Source organism: Lepisosteus platostomus, chromosome 12, assembly GCF_059453375.1.
Source record: "Lepisosteus platostomus isolate fLepPlt1 chromosome 12, fLepPlt1.hap1, whole genome shotgun sequence".
Classification (NCBI taxonomy): domain Eukaryota; kingdom Metazoa; phylum Chordata; class Actinopteri; order Semionotiformes; family Lepisosteidae; genus Lepisosteus; species Lepisosteus platostomus.
In genome coordinates, this window is record NC_142622.1 from 31,761,356 (window position 1) to 31,783,529 (window position 22,174).

The following is a 22,174-nucleotide window of genomic DNA, read 5'->3' on the forward strand; positions in this document are numbered from 1 at the left end:
GCACAGCACAGCCTGGCACGGAGCCAGAGAGCTCGGATTGGACAGCAACAGCCTGCAACTGTTTCTTTGTGCCCGCAGGAGATCTGAATCCCCAGAGATTGGATGAGTATTCAACTTCAATGCATTACAGCTCGAGAATTCAATTGTTATCCCAACCAGTTGATATCAATTTAATTCCTAAGAGTTATGTACTTGTTTTGAGTATCTAATGTAGAAGTTGTAACCAAGTTCAATTACGAAACGGTCTAAATGAATGATATACTGAACGTATGTCCTCTTGATGTGTAACACTTTGTAACTGACTGAATATATACCTTTTGTATTCTGATAACCCTCACGATAAGATCGGTTAGGTTTATATGCATATTGTATTTATTAATAAATGTATCCTCGTGTATTAGTACCCGTGTGTGTGTGCATTGTTTGAGTTATATCGCATGGTTGGATTCTAAAGCCATCAAAAGAATCAATTTTGTGATTTACTGCTACAATTAATAATTGTCACAGTAAATGCCCAAATCCTACAGAACTGGTGCCTTCAGAGAGCACACTACACAATAATTCCTTATAAATGCTGTGGGGCATCCCAGCCCAATAGGTCTGGTGTGTCCTCCACCCACATCAGAAGTTGAAACTGCGCATCTTTTCCCAAGTATACTGTGACAGCTTGTATCTCCTTTAAACACAACCCTTGCACCCCTACTCCTGTAGCCTCCTGCCACCTCTTAGAAAACTTTACATCACATCTTTTTGCTGTTTTAGTCGATAAACAGGACAACTGTGCTCCAGTGTACCCCAGTAGGGGAATCTGGACACTATTTACTGTACAGTAAGATTATTTATTTTATTTAAATCCTAAGATAAATTAAGGGAGGCTACTAAGGGGGTTTCCTAGTTTAAATCTATTATTTCACGCTCTCATGCTCTATTATTTCAAGGCTCTCGTTTCAGCTTCTTTAACTGTCAAATCAAGCCTCTTTCTTACAATCTCTTTTTTAATGCCCTGTAACTGCAGTAGTGGCACACCAGCTTATTAGTAGTTTTATCATGGGGTTTTGTCCCCCTTTTCCCACAGGGTTAGTTAACACCCCCCGCCCCCCATCTGGATATTCCCAATCAGGATATTTATCCCAGTCCTAATTATTTCCTTGAAGGGGTCTTATATCTGGGTATAATTTTGGGGTCGCACTATAATTGCGACAAACTGACGGCTCCTTTTTCTCCTCCTTGGGAGTTGTTTTAGCTCCCATATGCAACGCTCACGCTCTTGCATACCTGCTTCACCAGTTATTAAATCAAATCTGTCTCCACTCTCCATAATATCAGTAAAGCATACTGTAGTTGTACATTTTTGGCAACATCAGATTTTAACTCACTCAAGTAAATTTGTTTTATTACTGTGGAAGTATCTTCATTTACTTCCTTTCATTGGCTAACCCTGAGGATACAATCCATATAGTTATACACCTTTCTGTAAAATCTGGAACATCTTCACTTTCCTTCTGCTGACATGCTGTTACTTTTCTCCAATCTGTTTTTAGTGGGTAATGCTCTTTCAAAAATCTCCACACTAATTCCCACCCTTCACCTAGATTCTCGCTTAAGGCATTCTATTTCTTTTCTTTTTTTCTGCATATATAAAAATATATATATTAATAAATATATATTTCATTTCAGTTAATTATTTGTTAAACTTCTGCCTTTGCATCTGATTCTATTTGATTGTTTCATCCTGGTTCTGTCCTCATTCCATCAGACAGACCATATTTCTTTTTCAGCTTTTCTTCTACATGTTTTAACTTCTGTTTCTCTGACACCCAGTCAGAAACCTCCATTAACCTAACTTTACACCAATTCATTTTCCCAGACCCACGCACTCCCGTTTGGCTTTACTGTGCAGCTTTACACCACCCAGGCAGCACCAAAGGTTTCTACCAGGGAGGCCACAAAAACACAAACCACTGAAACGTGGCTTTGCCCCGCACACCTGGGGCACAAACAGGTGGAATCCCGGCTTTACTGTGCCCCGCACAAAACCTGGAACACAAACCAGTGGAGTCCCGGCTTTACTGTGCCCTGCACACCTGGGGCACAAACCGGAGGAATACTGGCTTTATTGTGCCCCACACGCAGTGCGCAAACCAGTGGAGTCCTGGCTTTACTGCACAGTCAGACAGGTGCCTCAAACAAACCCCCTGTCTCCAACACCCAGTCCTCGCTACAGCTTTGAGAAAATCCCATTCAGTGGAGTGGAGAGGAGAAGGGACTTTTTAGAAAAGAGGAGTCCTCACCTCATTCATTGGCGGTGCCTAACTTTTTCTCTCCACCGACCAATGGGAGTTCCCCTCAGCTAGGAGGACTCTGCTCGCAGTGCCAAATTGTAGAAACATTAAAATTACAGAATTCGGATGTTGGTGAAAGAAGAGCTGTTTATTCGTATGCATACGGGAGATCAGCTTGTAAAAGCTAGTCACTCCGAAAGATGTTGCTCAGCGCTTTTTATAAACAGTAACAGACGAACTTCCTACCTTTAACATAGATTACCTAATCCCTAAAATGAATCATCAGTTTTCAGTCAATCTTAGATAGCGGAAAACAACTCCTTATTGAGACTGTCGTTATTGCTTATATTTGCAAAACAAGACATTCTACTTCCATTTTTACTATATCTAAGACATGAGCTGTACTTTTCCACTGACCTATAGATGTCCCCTGTTATGCTTCCATTAGCCAGGGTTATAAGCAGTTTGTTAGTTTTTATAAAATTTATAACATTCCTTCAGTATATTGCCAACCTTCCTTGAAATTGGATTGTGTTCTTAATAATTTGCCCAATGGGATCATCATATCTGAGCACAATCTGACTTGTCTGAAGAGTGTTCACAAAGCATACTGTTCACTTTTCATCTCATTCAGTGTAAAAGAACAGTTATAACACTTTGCCCATAACTTACGTACCTCCAGCTTCAGCAGTTACTTAAATCGCCTTTCTCTGGCAATTGAATGGCCTCAAGAGTCCACTCTTCAGTTATTCTTTGCCCAAATCTCTTTGAGCAAAAAGTTGAGTGTGTTTTGTTTTTACCATCATAATTGAACATTTCAGGATGAATGATATCCAAACCTAGCAGCTTGTATTCTTTCTACATATAAAGATCTGAGCCTGTGTTTCTTATTAATTTTAATTAAAGTCCAACGTTTTCTACCACTGACTAATTCTCCCAAATGACCAAGATTGCAGTTTGGTATTTCTCTAAAGATATTGTTTACTTCTTCTTAGATGGAGGCGCCTTTCTTTGTCATTTTCATTAAGTATCGTTAGTTGATACATTCACTTGGAGTGATTACATACTTGGTACTGTAAATCAACATGAGATTTTGACTGCAAGTATTCTGACCTAAACTAGATGCCAAGTCTACTGAGCTCTTCACAGTTTTGCCCATAACGATCTCTACATCTTTATCTTGTGTGTCCCCACCTGAATATATAATTTGTTTTCTCCCATTAAATTATCATTCTTTTATCTTTTAATCTAACTTCATTACATACTCAGATACATTTCTGTACAATCTCTAGTATGTTGTTAATGTACTGTATCTTAAATGCAAAGAACACATTACATTTTGGACAGCAATGGATAAATAAGAGACAAAGTCTAATATGCAATATTGTAGTCAATAAATAGTCAATAGAATAGTCAATAGAAAGAAAAATAGAAAGAAAACAGAAGTAAAGTTAGGTTAAGAGATGAAATAAAGAGGCAGTGTGTTAAGGAAGGGGAAGGCTAGCAAAAACAGTCAAGATATGTAAGAAGTGATAGTGGTTTATGAGGAGGAAGAATAGACAAAGGCAGAAGGGGTGAACAGAGAAGATGGAGAATGGCTCCAGAAATAAATTGGGAAGAGAAATCCCAAGAGAGAATGATTTCCTGTTGGTACTCAGTACAGTAAGATGTGATATGATAGCAGAATGGAGAAAACGCCCAGAGCAAGAAGGAGGCCAGCAGAATGGCAAAAGCTAGAAAGGTGAATGAGAAAGCAGCCTAAAAGAGTAGCATGTACTATGTACAGGTATAGAAGCGAATAAAAAAACAGAAGAAGGCATGGGCACTGAGAAAATGAGCAGGAGCTCCAGTGATAGAGAATAGTGACAAAAGGTGCCAGAAGGATGTGAGGCTTCACACAGTGAAACTTAAATGTAATGACATTGAGAGGAAGGCATGAAAGCTTCTAGCTCTGACAAATGAAGCTATTTAACATTGCATGCATTATGCACAACATATACGGTAATTGAGTTTGCACTGTATTTGTGGGAATAAACATCAAAATTGTTTATATCTCCTTTATGAAACTGTCAGTAATTTAAACAACTCAGTATAGTTACAGTACAACAACAAAATATCAGCAGCTGTGACTTCAGAATCAATATCTTGCAATTTAACACTTCATTCTTTGAAACAAAGATGTAATATATCTTAATGAAATACAGTCGTGGTAGTAGAATTTGGTATCAAGATTGAGATTATTTTTCCACTATTATTGGTCCAATAATATAAATAAATTGAATAATATGCAGCAAAGTGGGCATACATGAACACAAAATAGTTTATCTTAATTAATCATGTAATTAAAATATACCCAGACCGATTATTTAAACCTATTTTACTGTCAAGAGGAGGAAATTTGATTTTTCTTCAAGTAGGCAAATTCATTTTTTTATTGTGAATAAAGATAAAGCAAAGAAGAACACTGAAGTCCTTTTCACACAGATGATTAATGATGGCTCAAACTCAAAAGTAACATAGTGCTATGTGAAATGCCTATTTCAGTGCAGTGACTATCTATATATATTACTATAGGTCAGAACCAATGTGGCTTAGAGATGGCAAAAACCCACCTTACCTGTCTATAGGAATGTTTGTGTAAGTTTTGAAGTTTCAGAACTATTACAATAGGTGATGTTTGAAGAGAAATAGGTACACGTTTTCTGTGATTAGCTTCACATAGACATCAACAACAAAATGAGAGTACACAAAAGATGAAAGGCTGAAGTTGAATAAGCAAAGAGTCCAATAAATACTCCCTTTACAGGCTTCCTAGGTTATAAAAATATATATAAATGGAAGTCTCTGTACAAGATGTTGCGATTTATGGCCTTATTGCAAACAGGTTTAGGATGTGAAACCCGAGCAACAGCAATATTGTGTATTTCTTAAACTGTATTTGAGATATATCTGAAATGCTTTATTATAGCCGTAAACTGTATGTGTGACTTTGGGCTTCAAAGGTGACATATGCAATATTGTTCTTTTACCATTTTGAACTGTTCAAAAATGATAAATTTGTATCTGGGAATAATGAGTCAATCTTTGGGAACTACACTAATTTAAGCAGGAGTAAAATATGTTCACTGTATACTCAGAAACTTCGGTGGCAATTTAATCCAGTTGATCTAATCCTGCACCTTAGCATTTTCACTTTTTTATTATTTAGAAAAAAGATACATTAATTGCACATTTAAAACACAGATATATACAGTATATATAAAAACATACTTAAAGGCTCTATTGTTTGCTGAAAAAAACCTTTGTTTTTTTCAGTATTATAAAATGTTACGCAAGAATTGTATAACACACTGGTAAGACCTCATTTAGAATATTGTGCACAGTTTTGATCACACATAATAGACAAGATAATGTGGCTCTGGAATCAGTCCAAAGAAGAGCAACCAGATACATTTCAAGGCTTAATGTCCTACCTGTATTTTGACAGGATGAAGGGGCTGAACCATTTTTGTCTTGAACAGAAAGGACTGCTATGGGAAATTCAAAATCCCCAGATGCTTTGACAATGTCAATTTAGCAGACTTCTGCAGAGTATTAGTGAAATAGAAATCAGAGGACAGAAGTTGAAACTACAGGTAACAGACAATCTAATGGAAACACCAATGTAAAGTCACTGGATGCACCATACATAGAATCTACCACCATCTTGAATTCTGCAAAATGCGACATCATTCTTCCACATTAAAGTTTATCAGCTCATGCCTGATTCACATATAGATAACATCAGTATCATGCTAATCCAGTCACTGGGGGACCACATGTGCTCTGTTGAGGGAATCATCCTGGAAGACACCCCTCGCTGCAGTAGAAAAATTTTGCAGAATGGGGTGAAGATGATCTTTCAATACCATTAAATAATGTTACAACCCCAGGTGTCTAGGGGTAAAAGGGTGTAACATTCAGGATGGGTTTGGATGCAGGTGGGTTTCTGGTGAGGGACTTAGGAAGCGTAACAACAAAATTTAAAAAAATTCAAAAGTTGAACTGATAGCTAATGAAGTCAAAACTTCTTCAGGTATTTGAACTTTAGGTCTGGTTGCTGATTGGCCGGGAGATGATTGATAATGTCACAACTGCAGAGATGGTGTAGTGTAGTGTAGTTTGAAGTGTTATTCGCTGTTAATACAGTAATTCATTGCATTTGCATTGTAAATAATTGAGAGGTACCACAAGTGTGAGCAATTAGAAAGCATTAATTATGTGGAAGACATTTAATTTTTAATGAGAAGTTTCAAGTTTCACCTTTCCTTTCATTGCAAAAATCCACAAACTGTGTTATTTAAATTTTCCTTCACCTTGTTAGAGTTCTTTCATATTACTATGCATGCATCAGATAAGATAAAGATATATATTTTTTTACTTTCTTAAACAAATGTTGCCAAAAAGGATGGGTTAATAATTGTAAATGCAGGGGCAGTTAAAACTTCAGTGTAATGATAAAACCAGTTACTAAATATCAAACACTCATGTTAAAGTTATAACTTAAATCCTGAATGTTCTTTCTCATTGTTTCTTGTGTAGACTTTCCATCTTGTTAAGTAATTCGTATTTTAATATTTTTAGTGCAAACATAACAGAATATACAAAAGATGTCAGTCAAACTGAATAAAATAAAACAACTCAGGTACATGTTTGTGTTGCAGTATATTATTCCAATAATATGTACAGTACAATTAGAGCAATGCTTTCAGATAGTTATTTATTCAGAGGGTTAATATGGGCCAAAGTAAGCTCTATCATAATCAATATGTTTCTTAATTGACTTAATGGTTATCTCCTGAACAAAAGTTATTAGACAGAAATAGGATCATACAGATGCATAAAGAAATATGTTATTATAGTCATTGTCCAGTTTTGCACAATCTAAAAAGAATACTGAATTCTGGAATACAGTGTTTTACAATTGACAATTATATAACCTGTAGTTTAGACAATCATAACAGCATGATTAATTTAACATTAATAATAAGTGACTTTGGTAAAGCATGCAGTCAAGCAGTACACTACTCTGTTTGCAAATTTTGTTTTTTAATTTATGGAACAATTTTTTGTATTTATTGTTTTTTTTTTATTTGTTACATCATTTTCCTTGGAGACCATATAGTTTCAAATAATTTACAATTCTGTACAGAATGTTTTTTTGAAGAATTAAGTTATCTGATTTTACCATTTTTTTCACAATGGCTCTCTTAGTGCAGTTAATATGATCATTGTGATATATTAATTTTCTGTCCTTGTTCCTTTTCAGACAGTAACTTCATTCTCGCGAATGCACAGGTGTCTAAAGGATTCCCAATCGTTTACTGCTCTGATGACTTCTGTGAACTAACTGGATTTGCGCGAACAGAAGTCATGCAAAAGTGCTGTAGCTGTAAGTTTCTGTATGGCACAGAGACAAATGAACAGATAATTCTTCACATTGACAAGACCTTAGAGGAAAAGAAGGAATTCAAGGGGGAAATCATGTTTTATAAAAAGAATGGTGAGTGTAATTCCTTAACGGTATGTGGATGTGTGTGAAGCATGAACACTGCTTTTGCATAAATGGTTAATTATAAAACATAAAATAGATATGTAAATTCCAGTTTTATTTTGGGACAATAACTCAAATATGGTGGTCATCAAGGTAATATTAGTTTTAATAGTCAGATGAGTTCAACTGTGATTAATCATCACATAAGACTTCAGAAGCGATACAGGTTTCCTTTGCAAGCTGGAGGGTTTGCTCATACATAGTTTCTACTGTATATTGAGTCTCCCCACCTTAGTGAAACCCTTGCATCTTTCATGGTTCTGAATGTTTAAACTTGTGCACTGTTTCTCTACCATCATTTCTGTGAAGTTGTCTTTGGCCTCTCTACCCAGCTAGATGTTTTTCACATTAACATGCACATGTAATTTCCATGGTCTTTTAAATAACATGTGTTTATATTTTGCTAATCATTACCATTTGTTCTGTAATAATTTAATTACATCCATGATTTCTAAGTGTTAAATTAGTTGTGCAAAAAGGGCAGGTAATGTGATGAACCTGGATAAGAAACCAGAAGAGTTACAATCTAAAAGTCATGGTGAATCTTGAGCCTCAGAGAGAAATTTAATGGGTTAAAATTAGGTAAGTGGTGTAAGGACAATAAGAAAAGCAAGGAATCAGTCAGGGCCAGTGTTGCAGGTGGAACAGCTGAGTGCAACAGTGTTGTGTACTCCTCAGGATTTAAGTACTAAAAAAGTAGGAAAAGCATGAAACATCTGGACCAAAGACCACATTTACAGATGAAACCCTCTAGAATGTGTGAAGTGTCATTCAGTATACAGGTGTAGACAATGCAGTATCCCGATAGCTATGCATCATAGCTTTTTTATTTTTTGAATAATCTGATGCAGTACTACACTACTCTCTAAATCTGCCAGGTTACACAGTAAATCCTGAAAGTACTATAGCTGTATGTAGTTGTCAGACAAATCAGGACAGTGTTAAATGTTTATCATCCCATTTGTGCTCTCGTGTGTTAATCGTACTACTGTATACACACACAGTACTAACGACAAGGATGCTATTACCATATTGCTACTACAACTCCAAATGAAATACTATTGTCAAGGGCAGGTGACCCAAATAAAAGATAATTATTGTTGTTTTGGCAGCAGACTATGCCACCAAGCAATTTTAAAGGATCTCGGAAAAACCAAAAAAGTATTCCACAATGGCCAATCTCTCAATTTTCTATGATGGCCAGGCTGTAATGGGAATTCTTCGGCAGTGTGCACTATGTTTCCACACTTTCTTTTCCTTTAGTAGGCCTCTCCCGGCCTGTTTCTTCGTTCCACAACACAATCCTGGCCACTAAATGAAAAATTAATTAATCACACCATGTCGGCATTCTTTGACACTGCATCTGTAGTAACAGATTTTATATTTTAGATTTTAATTTTAAGATGCATTGTAGCTGATAAGTCTGCACCATATTTAGATCAATATATTTAAATTGTTAATATTGCAATTTTCTATTGAGGTGTATTGAATATGCGCCACTCAGAACATTTTAATTAAAATGAATTATTTTAATGATTGTTTGCATAATAGTGTTGTAAATAATGGCATCTAGATAAAGGCAGTCTGCAAGAACGATGCTAACACTGTAGTTAATGTACAGTATGATTATCTGTGGATACTACTTCATGGAATTCTTTAATGCGTATAGCTGACGTCCCCAATCTATTACAGCTTGCGGCCCACATGACTGACCATAAATACTTCTGCAGCCCATACAAGGACCAGACCATCCTCACTGTTTTGAAATGGGCTAGCGCTATACCTCAGCAGTAGCCTAATTGACACCAGTAATCAGAGAAAATACTGTACAAGATACAAATATGGCTTTACAAAGACCTTTTATTGATTACAGAAGGAGTCCAGTCAGCACTTCACAAAAAATAAATTAAATAAAAATAAAAATAAAAAATATTGTAAAAACTAAGGCACCAGTACAGTTCTTTCTTTATTATGATATCTCACGCACTTAACGTTAGCCTTGTCAAAAACAAAACTGAACGGGCGGAATCAAAACGAACTGAAACTTTTTCCACAATAAAATATGGACAATAACTATCAGAACAATTAGAAAACAGAAGTAGATGTTAACTTCCCATCCATTACCTTGTATTCAACTAGTAGCTTTTCCAATGGACGCATGAATGCACAGTCACTCCATAACCTACATCTAACCTGGCAGTAAACATGGCACCTTCTTTTTGGTTCACTTAGTGCTGGTGCTGTTTGACAGATACCAAATGCTGGATGTCGGGCTGCAGAGAGGAAAGCTGCAAGTGGAGGTCTGGCTCAACATTAAGCTTACTTCTGTAGTTGGTCTTTAGTGCCACCAGCGCAGAAAATCCAGTTTCACAAAGATATGTTGTCGGAAATGGCATCAAAAGTCTCACTTCTTTGTCTGAAAGATCATGATACTACGAAGTAACATGAAGCCAAAAATGTAAGAATTTCTGTTAAAAAATCTATTTTAAAGCACTGTCACAGGATAGGTCTACAAGGCTGTCTTGCTCCATTGTGTTCAAACTTGCAGGGCCTCTTAGCATTGGTTTACAAAAGGATTTTCAGTCCAGCTGAACCGTCCAGTAGTCACGCAGTTGGGTCCTTAAACGTTTCAGGTGCTCTGTAATTAACTTTGTGACAGAGGCTGGTAGCTGCATTTGTTCTTTTGTTAGAAAATTTGACCAATTTTCAAACGAGTCATAGTTTGACTGGTTGATACGTTTGGCCCACATTTCCAGTTTCTTTACTGTTGCTTCTATTTTACTTTGGATGTAAAAAATGGTCACTGCTTTACCTTGAAGACCAAGGCTGAGTCCATTTAGGTGACTGACAATGTCCGCAAGATAAGCCAATTTAGCGAGCCACTCAAAATCATTGAAACGATTTGAGAGCTCAAATTTTGAGTTGGATAAAAAAATTCTTACTTCATCATGCAGCAGAGTAAGCTTTTTAATGGAGAGTAATGGCCCTGCTGTGTTGCCCCTTCATTGCTCGGGCTGCATCGGTGCTCACTCCCACACATTTTGACCATTCTATCCCATTTGACACAATAAACATTCAAAACATCAAAAATGGCTTCTGCAGTAGAATGTGTAAGTAAAGGCTTACAGAAGAGAAAGTCTTCATGTACTTCTACATTATGTTCATATCTAACATACGCAAGGAGATTGGAAAGGTTTGCAATATCCGGAGATTTGTCCAGTTGCAGCCCATAAAAGCAGCTCTGTCGCACTCTTTGTAACAGCTGCAGAGTTACATTATGTGCCATCTCATTAGTTCTTCGTTCAACATGTTGTCTGAAAGTGATATTAGATTTAGCTGCTTGCTGTCCTTCTCTCCTAACATGACACCAAACATCTCTTTAGCAGCAGACAAAATCAAATTCTCCCCAATTGTATAAGGCTTTTCAACCTTTGCTATAAGCTGCGCTGCATGGTAGGATGCTTCAACTGTTTTAGTATTTTCGCTTCCCACACAAGCTGATTCAAGAATTTTTATCCTCCTCTGGTATTCTCTAAGTCTGTTTTAAAAAAACTCCATAGGTTTGGACACATACTCATTGTGTTTTGTCTCAAGGTGTGGACGTAATTTGTTTGGCATTAAAGCCTCATTTGATAACACTTCTGAACACACAGCACACAGTGGCAGTGGCTTGTTCTCAGTTTCCACGCATGTAAAGCCCAGAGACAGGTATTTACTGCTATATTTTCACTTTACTATATTTTTATAGTTTGGGTTTGGAATTTGGGTAATCAGTATGAGACACTGAAGCGGTTTCTTTACTTGTAGATGGGCCTTCTTCTGTTTTTCCTCGTAAGAGAACCAAACGCAAGCCATTTATCCATGATGTGAAGGGTAATTAGGTAGTTATACTACAATCAGCATTAGCTTTTTTGTCATGTCACATATAACAACGTTAAATGGTCGGTCATGCAGCAGCCAATTAGCGAGTTTTGCTAAAAATGGATGTTATTTTTTACCTTACTATTTAAAAATACCCTACCATAATATCTATAAAATATGTATATTATGTTATTTATATTATATATATTATGTTATATATTTATGACTCTTTTACAATTACAACAATCATTTGACGGGCCCTCTGCAGTACCACCATGGCCCACTGGGGGGCGGGGGGCGCAGCTCACAGGTTAAAAAACCACTGGTGTATAGCATGTTGGGAAATAGACTCAAAAATACATGTCTCCATTTGGCTCACATGCAATTAAAAACTACATGCTGTGAAGGATACACTTCCATTTTAATTTGGCCATTTAAAAATAAAAAAAGAGCTGTACTATCATTAATCATTAAGAATTTCTGAACCATAGCTGGAGAGAGAGATGGACAGACTAATAGAAAATTAAAATGAATCCCTAGAAGAAAACAATTGTGTGCAACAGTGGTAAGGGGAAGTGAGAAAGAAACATGGCCAGCAGCCATATCACTCTGCAACTCACAACTGGCAACCCACTGAAGCTAAGCAGGTGTGAGCCTGGCCAGTACCTGGATGGGAGACCTCCAAGGAAAATCTAACGTTGCTACTGGAAGAGGTGTTAGTGGGGCCAGCACGGGGCGCTCACCCTGTAGTCCATGTGGGTCCTAATGCCCAAGTATAGTGAAGGGGACCTTTACTGTAAACAGGCGCTGTCCTTCGGATGAGATTTAAAAGCGGGGTCCTGACTCTCTGTGGTCATTAAAAATCCCAGGGTGTTTCTCGAAAAGAGAAGGGGTGTAACCCCGGCTTCCTGGCCAAATTTCTCATTGGCCCTTATCAATCATGTCCTCCTAATAATCCCCATCTATGAATTGGCTTCATTACTCTGCTCTCCTCCCCACTGATAGCTGATGTTTTGTGAACGTTCTGGCGCACTATGGCTGGCGTCGCATCATCCAGGTGGATGCTGCACATTGGTGGTGGTGGGGAGGAGTCCCCATTACCTGTAAAGCGCTTTGAGTGGAGTGTCCAGAAAAGCACCATATAAGTGTAAGCAATTATTATTATTATCGATTTTTCCTGTGTAAAAGGATATTTTAACCTATTTTTATAAAATGATGTTTTTATAAACTATGTACCTACAATGCTTACGGAACAACCAAATCTGTAAACATTTGACTTCAATAAAAAAGCTACTAATGCTTTGGAGCAGATTGCAACCATGTCATTACACAAAATAGGCAGATACAGTATGTCTGCACCCTTTTTTCTTGGTTGGCAATAAATTTGCCCCTTGAATTATGATTGAACACCTTTTTGAGGTACACTCATTGTCTCATGATATGATCACAGCTGGATCTGGAGGTAAATAAATTATAGTATATTGTGGTGCCATGGGGGTAGCTGTTTCACTCACAACCAGTGCCTCAGACTCCCAGGTCCATCTCCAGCCCTGACCTCCTCTCCTGACGCCACCTGGGTTACACAAACACACACTACAGTACCTACACCACCGAAATTCTTTCACACTACACACACTGTCCCTCTCTAACACACACTCACAACCTTTCTGGCATCTCACTGTCACGCCCTTAGGTTGTGAACTCAAAGCTGCCAGCACATCTCTCATCGTGCCCAGCCATCACTGTGTTATATCCACGCAGCTGCCTGATACCATGTATTGCCAGGGGGAGGGTCCCTCTACCACTCTGCTCCACACACACAAACTCACTAATCATATCACAACTCACTTATACAGCGGACACAACAGCCCTGCTCTCACACCCTAGCAGGATGCTGTCCCTTTAAATCTTTTGATGATCTCATAAACCTCAGTTTCTTCTGTCAGTCTCCTCGCAGATATTTTCACTCTTTTCTTCGAAGGCTATTCCTCTCCATAATCCCCTCTAGAATTGTCGTTCTACTTCACCCCATCACAGGGTTACTACAGAGGCTAGTCACTCTTTGTTCACTCATACACGGCGGCATGCTCTTCTAACTTCCCCCGACTATAGCTTCTCACACCTGGGGCATAGCCACCAGTGGCCCCTTGATTGATCCTAGGCCTACTTGATCAGTTCAAAATAATTACGTTTTTTTGTGCGATTTCTTGTTTGCATTACATGATTTGCTTTTTTATGTTACGTGATTTTATTTTAAAATTGCTATTGGCTCGCTGTATCTTTTGTGACCAAGAGGAAAATTGCAGTGGGGCAGTGCACATGTAGCCATAGTCTAATTAGCTATCATTGTCATCAGACACTCTTGGAACTATCTAGCACTAGGCTTTTGGTTCGTTAGCCAGCCAACATGTCAAAACAACTGAATATATCGACGTTTTTCAAAAAGCCGCATTTAGATGACCACCCCTGCCCCGAAACAAATAATAAGACCCATGAGATGCTACAGGTAGCTGTGGAGACGATGGGGGCTAACACTATGGCCATAGTTTCTTCGTCTGAGACGAGTCTACCTTCAGCCTCAAAAGACAAGTCAACGGTGATAGGACCGCCAACATATTTGTCTACCATTGACAAACCAGCCACTCAAACCATGTTGCAATCATTCCCAGCAACGACAATAGCAGGAAAGGCACTGTGTTTTTCGATGAAAGGGTATGAACAATTTAAATGGCTAGAATACAGTGTACTGCAAAGTCTGCAGACACTTCCCAGAGATGCATACCTACTGTACAGTAGTTAGTGTTCTGTAGAGAAGGATTTAAAAATTGGAAATATTTTAAACAGGCTTGTTCAAAACATGAGAACAGTAAACAGCATCATATAGCACTTTGCAAGTCAGAGGCATACATGGCGAGCCATGCCCCGCGTGGACGTGGGACAGTGCTAAATCAACTGCAGGGGGATTGCTAACATTTCATTTATAGAGAGAAACCGCCAGCATGTGAAAGTTGTTTTGGACATTGTCTCGATGTGTGCAAAGCAGGATATTCCACTTCAAAGGCACAGGGAAACTGAAGAGTCACGTAACAAAGGGACTTTTAAAGAAATGTTCAAGCTTATCTCAAAGTATGACCCAGAAATTGAAAATAGGCTCAAACAGCTTCCTAAAAATGCTATTGGATTGAGCCCAGAAATACAGAATGAGCTACTGGAGTTTGCAGATTTGCTACTGTTAAGGAAATAAAAGCTGAATTGCATGAAGCACCTTTTACGTTTTATGCCATCTTGGCTGACGAGTATACAGATAAGTGTAAACGCAAACTTGTTTCAGTGTGCATTCGCTACTTTCACGCAGGTGCAATCAAAGAAAGGGCAGTTGGATTTCTACAGACAGCAGACATGACTTCTAACGGAATATCAGAAACAATACTAGAGGTTTTGGAGCCGCTGGGACTGGATCGCTCTCTGTGCATTGGATTTTGCTTTGATGGTGCATCGGTCATGTCTGGAAACCGGGGAGGGGTGCATGTAATATTAAAACAAACTTTTCCTAACGCTGTTTACATTCACTGCAGTTCTCACCGTCTAAATCTGGTTCTCTGCACTGCGGCCATGGTATCTGGACAAGTAACCATTTTCTTTTAAACTCTCAACTCCTTACATAATTTCATGACAGGGGCCCAAAGAAATTCCTGTTTCATGGAAATTCAGAAGGAGATGCACCCCAATAGACAGTGCCTTGAACTGGAGCGATCCACTGACACGCGGTGGAGTTCAAAATCAGGATCTGTCAGTAAAGTACTAGTATTGCTAAATGTATTATTGGAACTGCTTGCTAAATACTCAAAATCAAATGGCCAGACAAAACTAGAGGCAGATTCTTTATTACAACAGATTCAGACGAAGACATTTTTGTTTCTTCTTGTAATATTTTGTAAACTAGCGATTTTGCAACCGAGGGGTTGCAGAGTTCCACCATGTCTGTGTTAGACTGCATTGATGTGATTGAAAATCTCAAGATTAGCTTTACTAAATTCAGACATAATTCAGATGGCGACTTTGATGAAGTAGTCAAATTAACTGAGGAGTTAATGGACAAACATGAGATTACTCAGTGGGATGTCACTGTCTCACGTAAGAGAAAGTTGCCTGCAAAGTTGACAGACTCTGTTAAGTTCCACGCTGGGGAAGTCTGCTAGTATTAAAAGCAACACAGATCTTAGGCAAATATGGAATGATGTTCTGGACAAACAGATTACCGAGTTAAACGTCAGGTTTAAAGAGGACATGTATGGGATCATGCGTGCTGCAGCTGCCTGTCTCCCAGGATTCAAAACTTTGGCACAAAAGAGTTGCTGGATTCCCAATGCCAGCTATATGGACTATCTATCTAGGGTGTGGAATTCAGGGTTTATCCAGCAAATAAACCGCAAAATTGAAACAAGACAGACAAGGTTCTCATCTCTTTTGGAAGTGCTTGACAACTGCCCTGCAGATATTTTTCCTAATGTTAACGCACTGTTGAGAGTTAGAGTCACGCTTCCAAGTACTGTACATCATGCAGTGTTGAGAGATTCTTTTCAGCTGTTAATCGGATCAAGACACCTTTGCAAACCTCAGTGTCATCAGATCGTCTGAACAACTTGTCTATAATTTCCTTTGAATGGGAACTTGCCTACTCTACAGACAGTGACGAGATTATTTAATTCCAAACCCCGAAGCCTGCGTTTACAATCCTGTAAATATGTTGATGTTCTACTATTTGAAAACCACATTTTCCAATCGCCGATGTTCATTAATGTAATTTCTAGAAGTTTTAGTTTCCTAGTGGAAATTATAGCGCAACGGTTCTGACTTGCTTGGGTAGGTGCTTTAGTTTACTTGAGCTTTGAGGAATAGTTTTGGTGTTGTGGAAAACTTCTCCTTTTTTGTTTGTTGACGAAGCCAAAGTGAATGTGAATAAAACACGTTTAATTTTTAAACCTGGCGAAGTTTATTGTGGAGTCTACACGGGCATAGTCAGCCATAAACTCGCCTTTCTTACGATGGAATTCAGATACTTCACTAGGTAATTGTTGCTTAACCTTTGTGTGTGTGTGAGACAGAGAGAAACAGCATGTATATATAAGCTTCCACTTAACCTGCTGTTTGACTGTACCACATACGGATTGGATTGTAAATTGTTTGAGGTGGCCCCCCTATGCTGCCAGGATGGTCTGTTAGAGCCCGGGCCACCCACTTTTGCACAAGCCCACCCAAAAATCAATTCCTGGCTATGCCCCTGTCTCAAACCCGCTACTGTCATGCTTCAGCCCGGCTCTCTCACAGTAGAGCCGCCGCATTTATTCTCTCTCTTGCAGCGACAGCAAGACTGAGGTTCTGCTAGATGCTAGGAAGTATTCAGGCTAGTTTTAAACCACTTCTACACCTGTCATTCATTCACTTTATCACGTCAGGTGTGGTTTCCACGGCAACACGTCTCCCTTAATCCAGGGCTCCACCCCCTACACCAGACACTTCCTGCATTGCACCACAATATTTTCAGCGGATGTCTGCCCTAATGTTTTGGTTCTTTCTTTTCTACTGGGACAGACTTAAACATGTGACGAATGCCTATAGACTATACTGGAACAGAAAAATAAACAGCTTTTATTATAACCCCTGACCCAAATCATAAAACAAAAAAATACCCTAATGTACAAAATTGTTCATTGTAGCAAATTGTCCCTTAGAGATAATAAAGACTCTATGTTTTTAATACTGTACCTTTTTATTGGACAACCACACACAGCTACAGTACTTTAAGGTGAGATAGTGACAAGTGCCATCTATTGATCTTCTTTGAGCAATGAAGGGCTAAATTTGGTATGCCAGAACCGACTGTAGTACAGATCCCATCATACAGAATGCTCAAAGCATAATGCACTATATTGCAAATAGCATACTTTATTACACTATTTTGTAATGCAAAACATGTTTTGATTTTTGTTTTCGAATAATGGGATGCCAGGTGGCACAGGGAATGCTTTACATGGAAGAATTCTGGGCTGTATGCTGTATTTCACATCTACGTGAGATCACGGTGTGCACAGCAGGTGTTGTGTTTTAATTACTGAGGGTACAAAGATTCAAGAGGACCAGGGGACAAAGTGAGATTATTCAACCAGATAACTTTGGTGAAAGTTAGTTATAGCTTTGATAAGTAACTTTAGTATATTTTGTGCATTTGTGTGAACAGTAAGATAAATCCGTCTCCAAAAATAAGTTGCCATTTTAGCCTTGAAAAGGAAACATTGCAAATGAATGCAAATAATTACATTATCTTAAAAAAGACTTTAACTAGCTTGTAATAATACTTCGTAGCTGTGTAGTTTTTTTTTAAACTGAAGACGTGATCTAATCTGTATCTTATTGACTTCTTTTTAAATAACTAGGCAATACAAATAACATTTAAAGTTTTAACCCGTCTGTCAAGCCACACATGTACAAAGTTTACCTAAATAGTTAGTAGCACATCTGTAAAACAACTTTGAAAACACTACTGTATCACACATACAGACTTCAGTAATATTTAAAAATATCTGTATGTGTTACGTAAACATATTTTAAGACAATATCTTCTGTATTCAGGAAGATAAATCCATACTTAGTTCATACCCCTGCATCATCTATCAGATGTTTGTGACACTCTGCCCTTTGCAATGACTGGATAGTTAAAACCTCCAAATTGCCTTTTCAGTCTGTCCAGGCGGTGGGGGATGGGATGAAATTTTCTCCTTCCCCTCTAACTCAGTTTAATATCTGATGACTCCAGAGCCTAGTATCTGCTATAGGCTTAAAGGATTGTGAATGTAAAGTGAATATTTAAAATACTGTGATACATAAAATTAATAAAATATAATCATAGTATATATATATATTTATTAATTAATTAGATTTTACTGTTAGAAAGTGCATTCATTTATTTAAGATTTTAATTATAAAAATATATTAGACATAGTTGGTTTAAAAACGTATTTTAATTTTATTATTAAAACGTATTTAACAATAAACACAAAAGGCCAGATAAACACAAAAATTTTGAATACTTGTTGAAATTAATTTGTTGCATTCTGAAACTTACTTTTTGTGAAGGTTCATTAGTAACCAGGAGACCTAGCCACCCTAAACTATTTCTAACAATGCCAGTCAAATGATTATAAAACCATAATTATATGGACTACTAAGACGAAAAAAGGCAGCAAAAGAGCTTATGTATAAAAAAAGAAAATGAATATTAAGATTTTGAATTTTATCATTTGAAAATGTAAAAATAAACATAGTAGCATTAAAATCTATATTTAAAACTAAATTCTGTATACATGTAAAAAACCTAAATTGTTATTTCTGTTTAAGGGTATCTTTAAATTCCCTAGTTCTTTCTAAGCATCCTGGAGATTTTTGGTCTGAAGGTTCATTCATGTTAATACTTTTTATTACTCTGTATTAGTATTATTTCAATATTTGAAATGTTGTGATAGATAAAAGTAACAGATATGTGAGAATAGTTTACATATTATTTTTAGAAAGTATTTATTATACCCAAGGGAAAATTTCTTAAAAAGGTAAATTGGGTTTTGACAGGAATTGAAAGCGCAGACTTGTATCACCAAGCCACCAATATGTCACTCTGATTCACCTTTCATTTTCCATGACAACAGATGTAGTTAAAGGAGCACATCAAGTTTCCCAAAATAACTACAGTAAGTGACCAAGCAAAGATGCAGTTGCAATGTTTATGAAGAAGGAGGAATAGTGTTGTGTACTTGTTTTCATTTGTAACTTCCACTACCACCTACAATATATAAAGTTTGTATAATATATTCATATTCATAAATTAATGTCATTTATGACATCCAGTGATGTTATACTTGTTTTTATTGTCAGCTGCAAAAATGTCCCTATATTTACATAATTATATATTAATATTTAATATAAAGTGGATTTAAAGATGTACAGTAGTGAAACAGATTAAATCAAGCAAATGTTTCACTAACATTGTCTTTGGCCAGTGAACTGCACAGCAAAGTATACCGCACTGTGCTATAGTACCTCATATACACAGCAATGAGTATTACCACACATTCTGAGTGGCTGCATCTGTATAATACAGTTTTCTTTATGCTAATGCTAGGTTTGTCACACATTTTAGATGGCTGCATCTATAAGTTACATAATGTAAAAACGGTTACATTAAGTATATTCAGCCAATGTAAAAATGCCAGGCTGCTCTTTGAACAGTTTGTATCATGCTCAAGAGAAGAATGTGATTTCAGGTAGAATTATAGTTCACCTTGTATTTATCATTTGTGAATTTCCAAAGTATGATAGCTAATGATGAGTTTAACATGGATTAAGGGAACCTTACCCTCTATTTTGCATATAATCAAGTATTTACCAGTTGGTTTTCAGTTGGTGAGGGAAACCATTTCTAGCAAATCTTACAAGTTTTAATGTCAGTTTAATATTTCTCTAAGATTCTGAAACTCTGTCCTCTAGTTCTTTCTTATTGCCTTGTTTTCAGTCAAGTAACTTATTTTTTTTAATCACACAAATAATACATGTATAAAACAATACAGCAATACAAACAACAAGACAGCATAATACATATAGATAAGTGGATTCTAATGTGATTGAATGGAGTGTTATAAAATGAAAATAAACAAAACAGACATACATTATATATGAGAACTTTTAATTTTTTACAGAGGCTTTGCATGTTTCCGGTGCCAAAGGCAGTTTCCAATGCCTATAACATATACGCCATCCAATACATTATTAGCATCTAAACCTTGAATGGTAATTCTTGAACCTCAGTAAATGTTTTATCAAAACCTTCTTCTACACAATAAATCATGGATAAGAGGTTTCAAGATGTCAAGCCATTTGTTACCAAGTGGCAAAAACTGCATGTTGCTGTCAGTACCTTGTACTGACTGATATCTTTAATATTATTTGTTTTAATGGGTTTGTATTCCCAATAAATGCCTATAAGCTCTGAGGTAAAAGTAATTGCATCAAAGTAAGATGGAGACTTCTGTCTGCACTTAAGTGTTTCTATTTTATTTCCATTAGTTTAAAAGTCAACACCATTAAATATGTAATGCTCATGAAATATGAGACCGTGTGTTTAAAAAGAGTCCACTCACAAGACTGCAACATCTTCAGCAAAGTCTAATTCTAGTCACCTGAACTATGACAAAATGTTATTATCTGGGCTTTCTGCTTCTCAATGTAGCACTTATTCGCACTCGAAAATAACAAAAGAAGTTTCTATTTTTATCCTTATACACCAAGGACAGTATGCTGGTATCAAACTGTGTCTGAGTATCCAAAAAAGGCAGCAGTGTGGCAGGACTCTGAACAAAAAAAAAATAAGAAGGGAACTAATACAATTTTCATATTTATAACTCACTCGCAGGTATAAACATGCAAAATAAACTACCTCTCAGTTAAGCAAATCTCAGATCCTAGAATATGATGTCATATTTTGGAATTTAAATAATATTGTTTTATAATGTTGTTTTGTGATTGGATTGGGCACTGAGGGTAGCAGGGTTTATGAACAAAGAGTCCAGAACTTAGACAGACTGAACTGTGCATTCAGGCCTTTAGGATGGCATAGTAAACAACAGCAGGAAGGCAGGCTCCTGTGGGATAACATATAGAGGTGGAAAGGGTAAGGGAAGGAGATGAAACATGGGACAGATTAGTGGGGCTGAAGGCAGGTACTGTAGGTAGGATGCCCAAAGTAAAAAAGCTGATAAGATAGAAATGAATAGAAAGAACATCAGAAACAGGGAGGTAAGAGAATTCCAGGGAGCTACAGTATCAAAGTTCACAAGGGGGGTGAAATTATCCTCTCTGGGTAAATACAATAATTTATATCAGAATGTTTTGTGTCCTGTTTTGATGTCAACTGAATAAGATACTAAATCCTTACATTTGAAACATTGAAATGTGCCCATTATATGAAAAATAAATGTATTATCACATTAAACAATCACATAAATATAGCTAATGTTTTCAATAATATAGTAGCTTATGCTGAGTTTTAAGCTTCAAACATTCATGTATTGGAAACATTAGCTGCTCTCAGAATGCACAAACATGATCAGACAACCAAAATGATAATGACTGTGAATCATAGAGTAATTGAGGCAATGTGATAAGTCTATTATATTCTTTACTTTGATTATGAAGTAGGAACTGCTTTATTTTGATTAAGTACTTCTCACTCTACTAGTGACTCTAAAAGTTTACAAGTAGAAAGCTTTGAATAAATCCATTTGAAGACCGGTATTTAAAATCTCAGAGAGCAATAATTAGAATGACCTTAAATATCTATCATAGCTGCTCAATCACTGTTTGAACAGTACATAAAGATTTATTTACGCAA

The 22,174-nt window shown here is 37.0% G+C and overlaps 1 protein-coding gene across 1 annotated transcript in view; it reads left to right on the forward strand.

Annotated features, from left to right (window-relative positions):
• Positions 1-22,174, forward strand: part of kcnh8 (potassium voltage-gated channel, subfamily H (eag-related), member 8) — a 136,282-nt gene that overhangs the window by 46,385 nt on the left and 67,723 nt on the right. Inside the window, exon 2 of the mRNA XM_088601635.1 lies at positions 7,591-7,824. Coding sequence (XP_088457761.1) covers positions 7,591-7,824 — 234 coding nt within the window. The remainder of the gene's footprint in view (positions 1-7,590; positions 7,825-22,174) is intronic.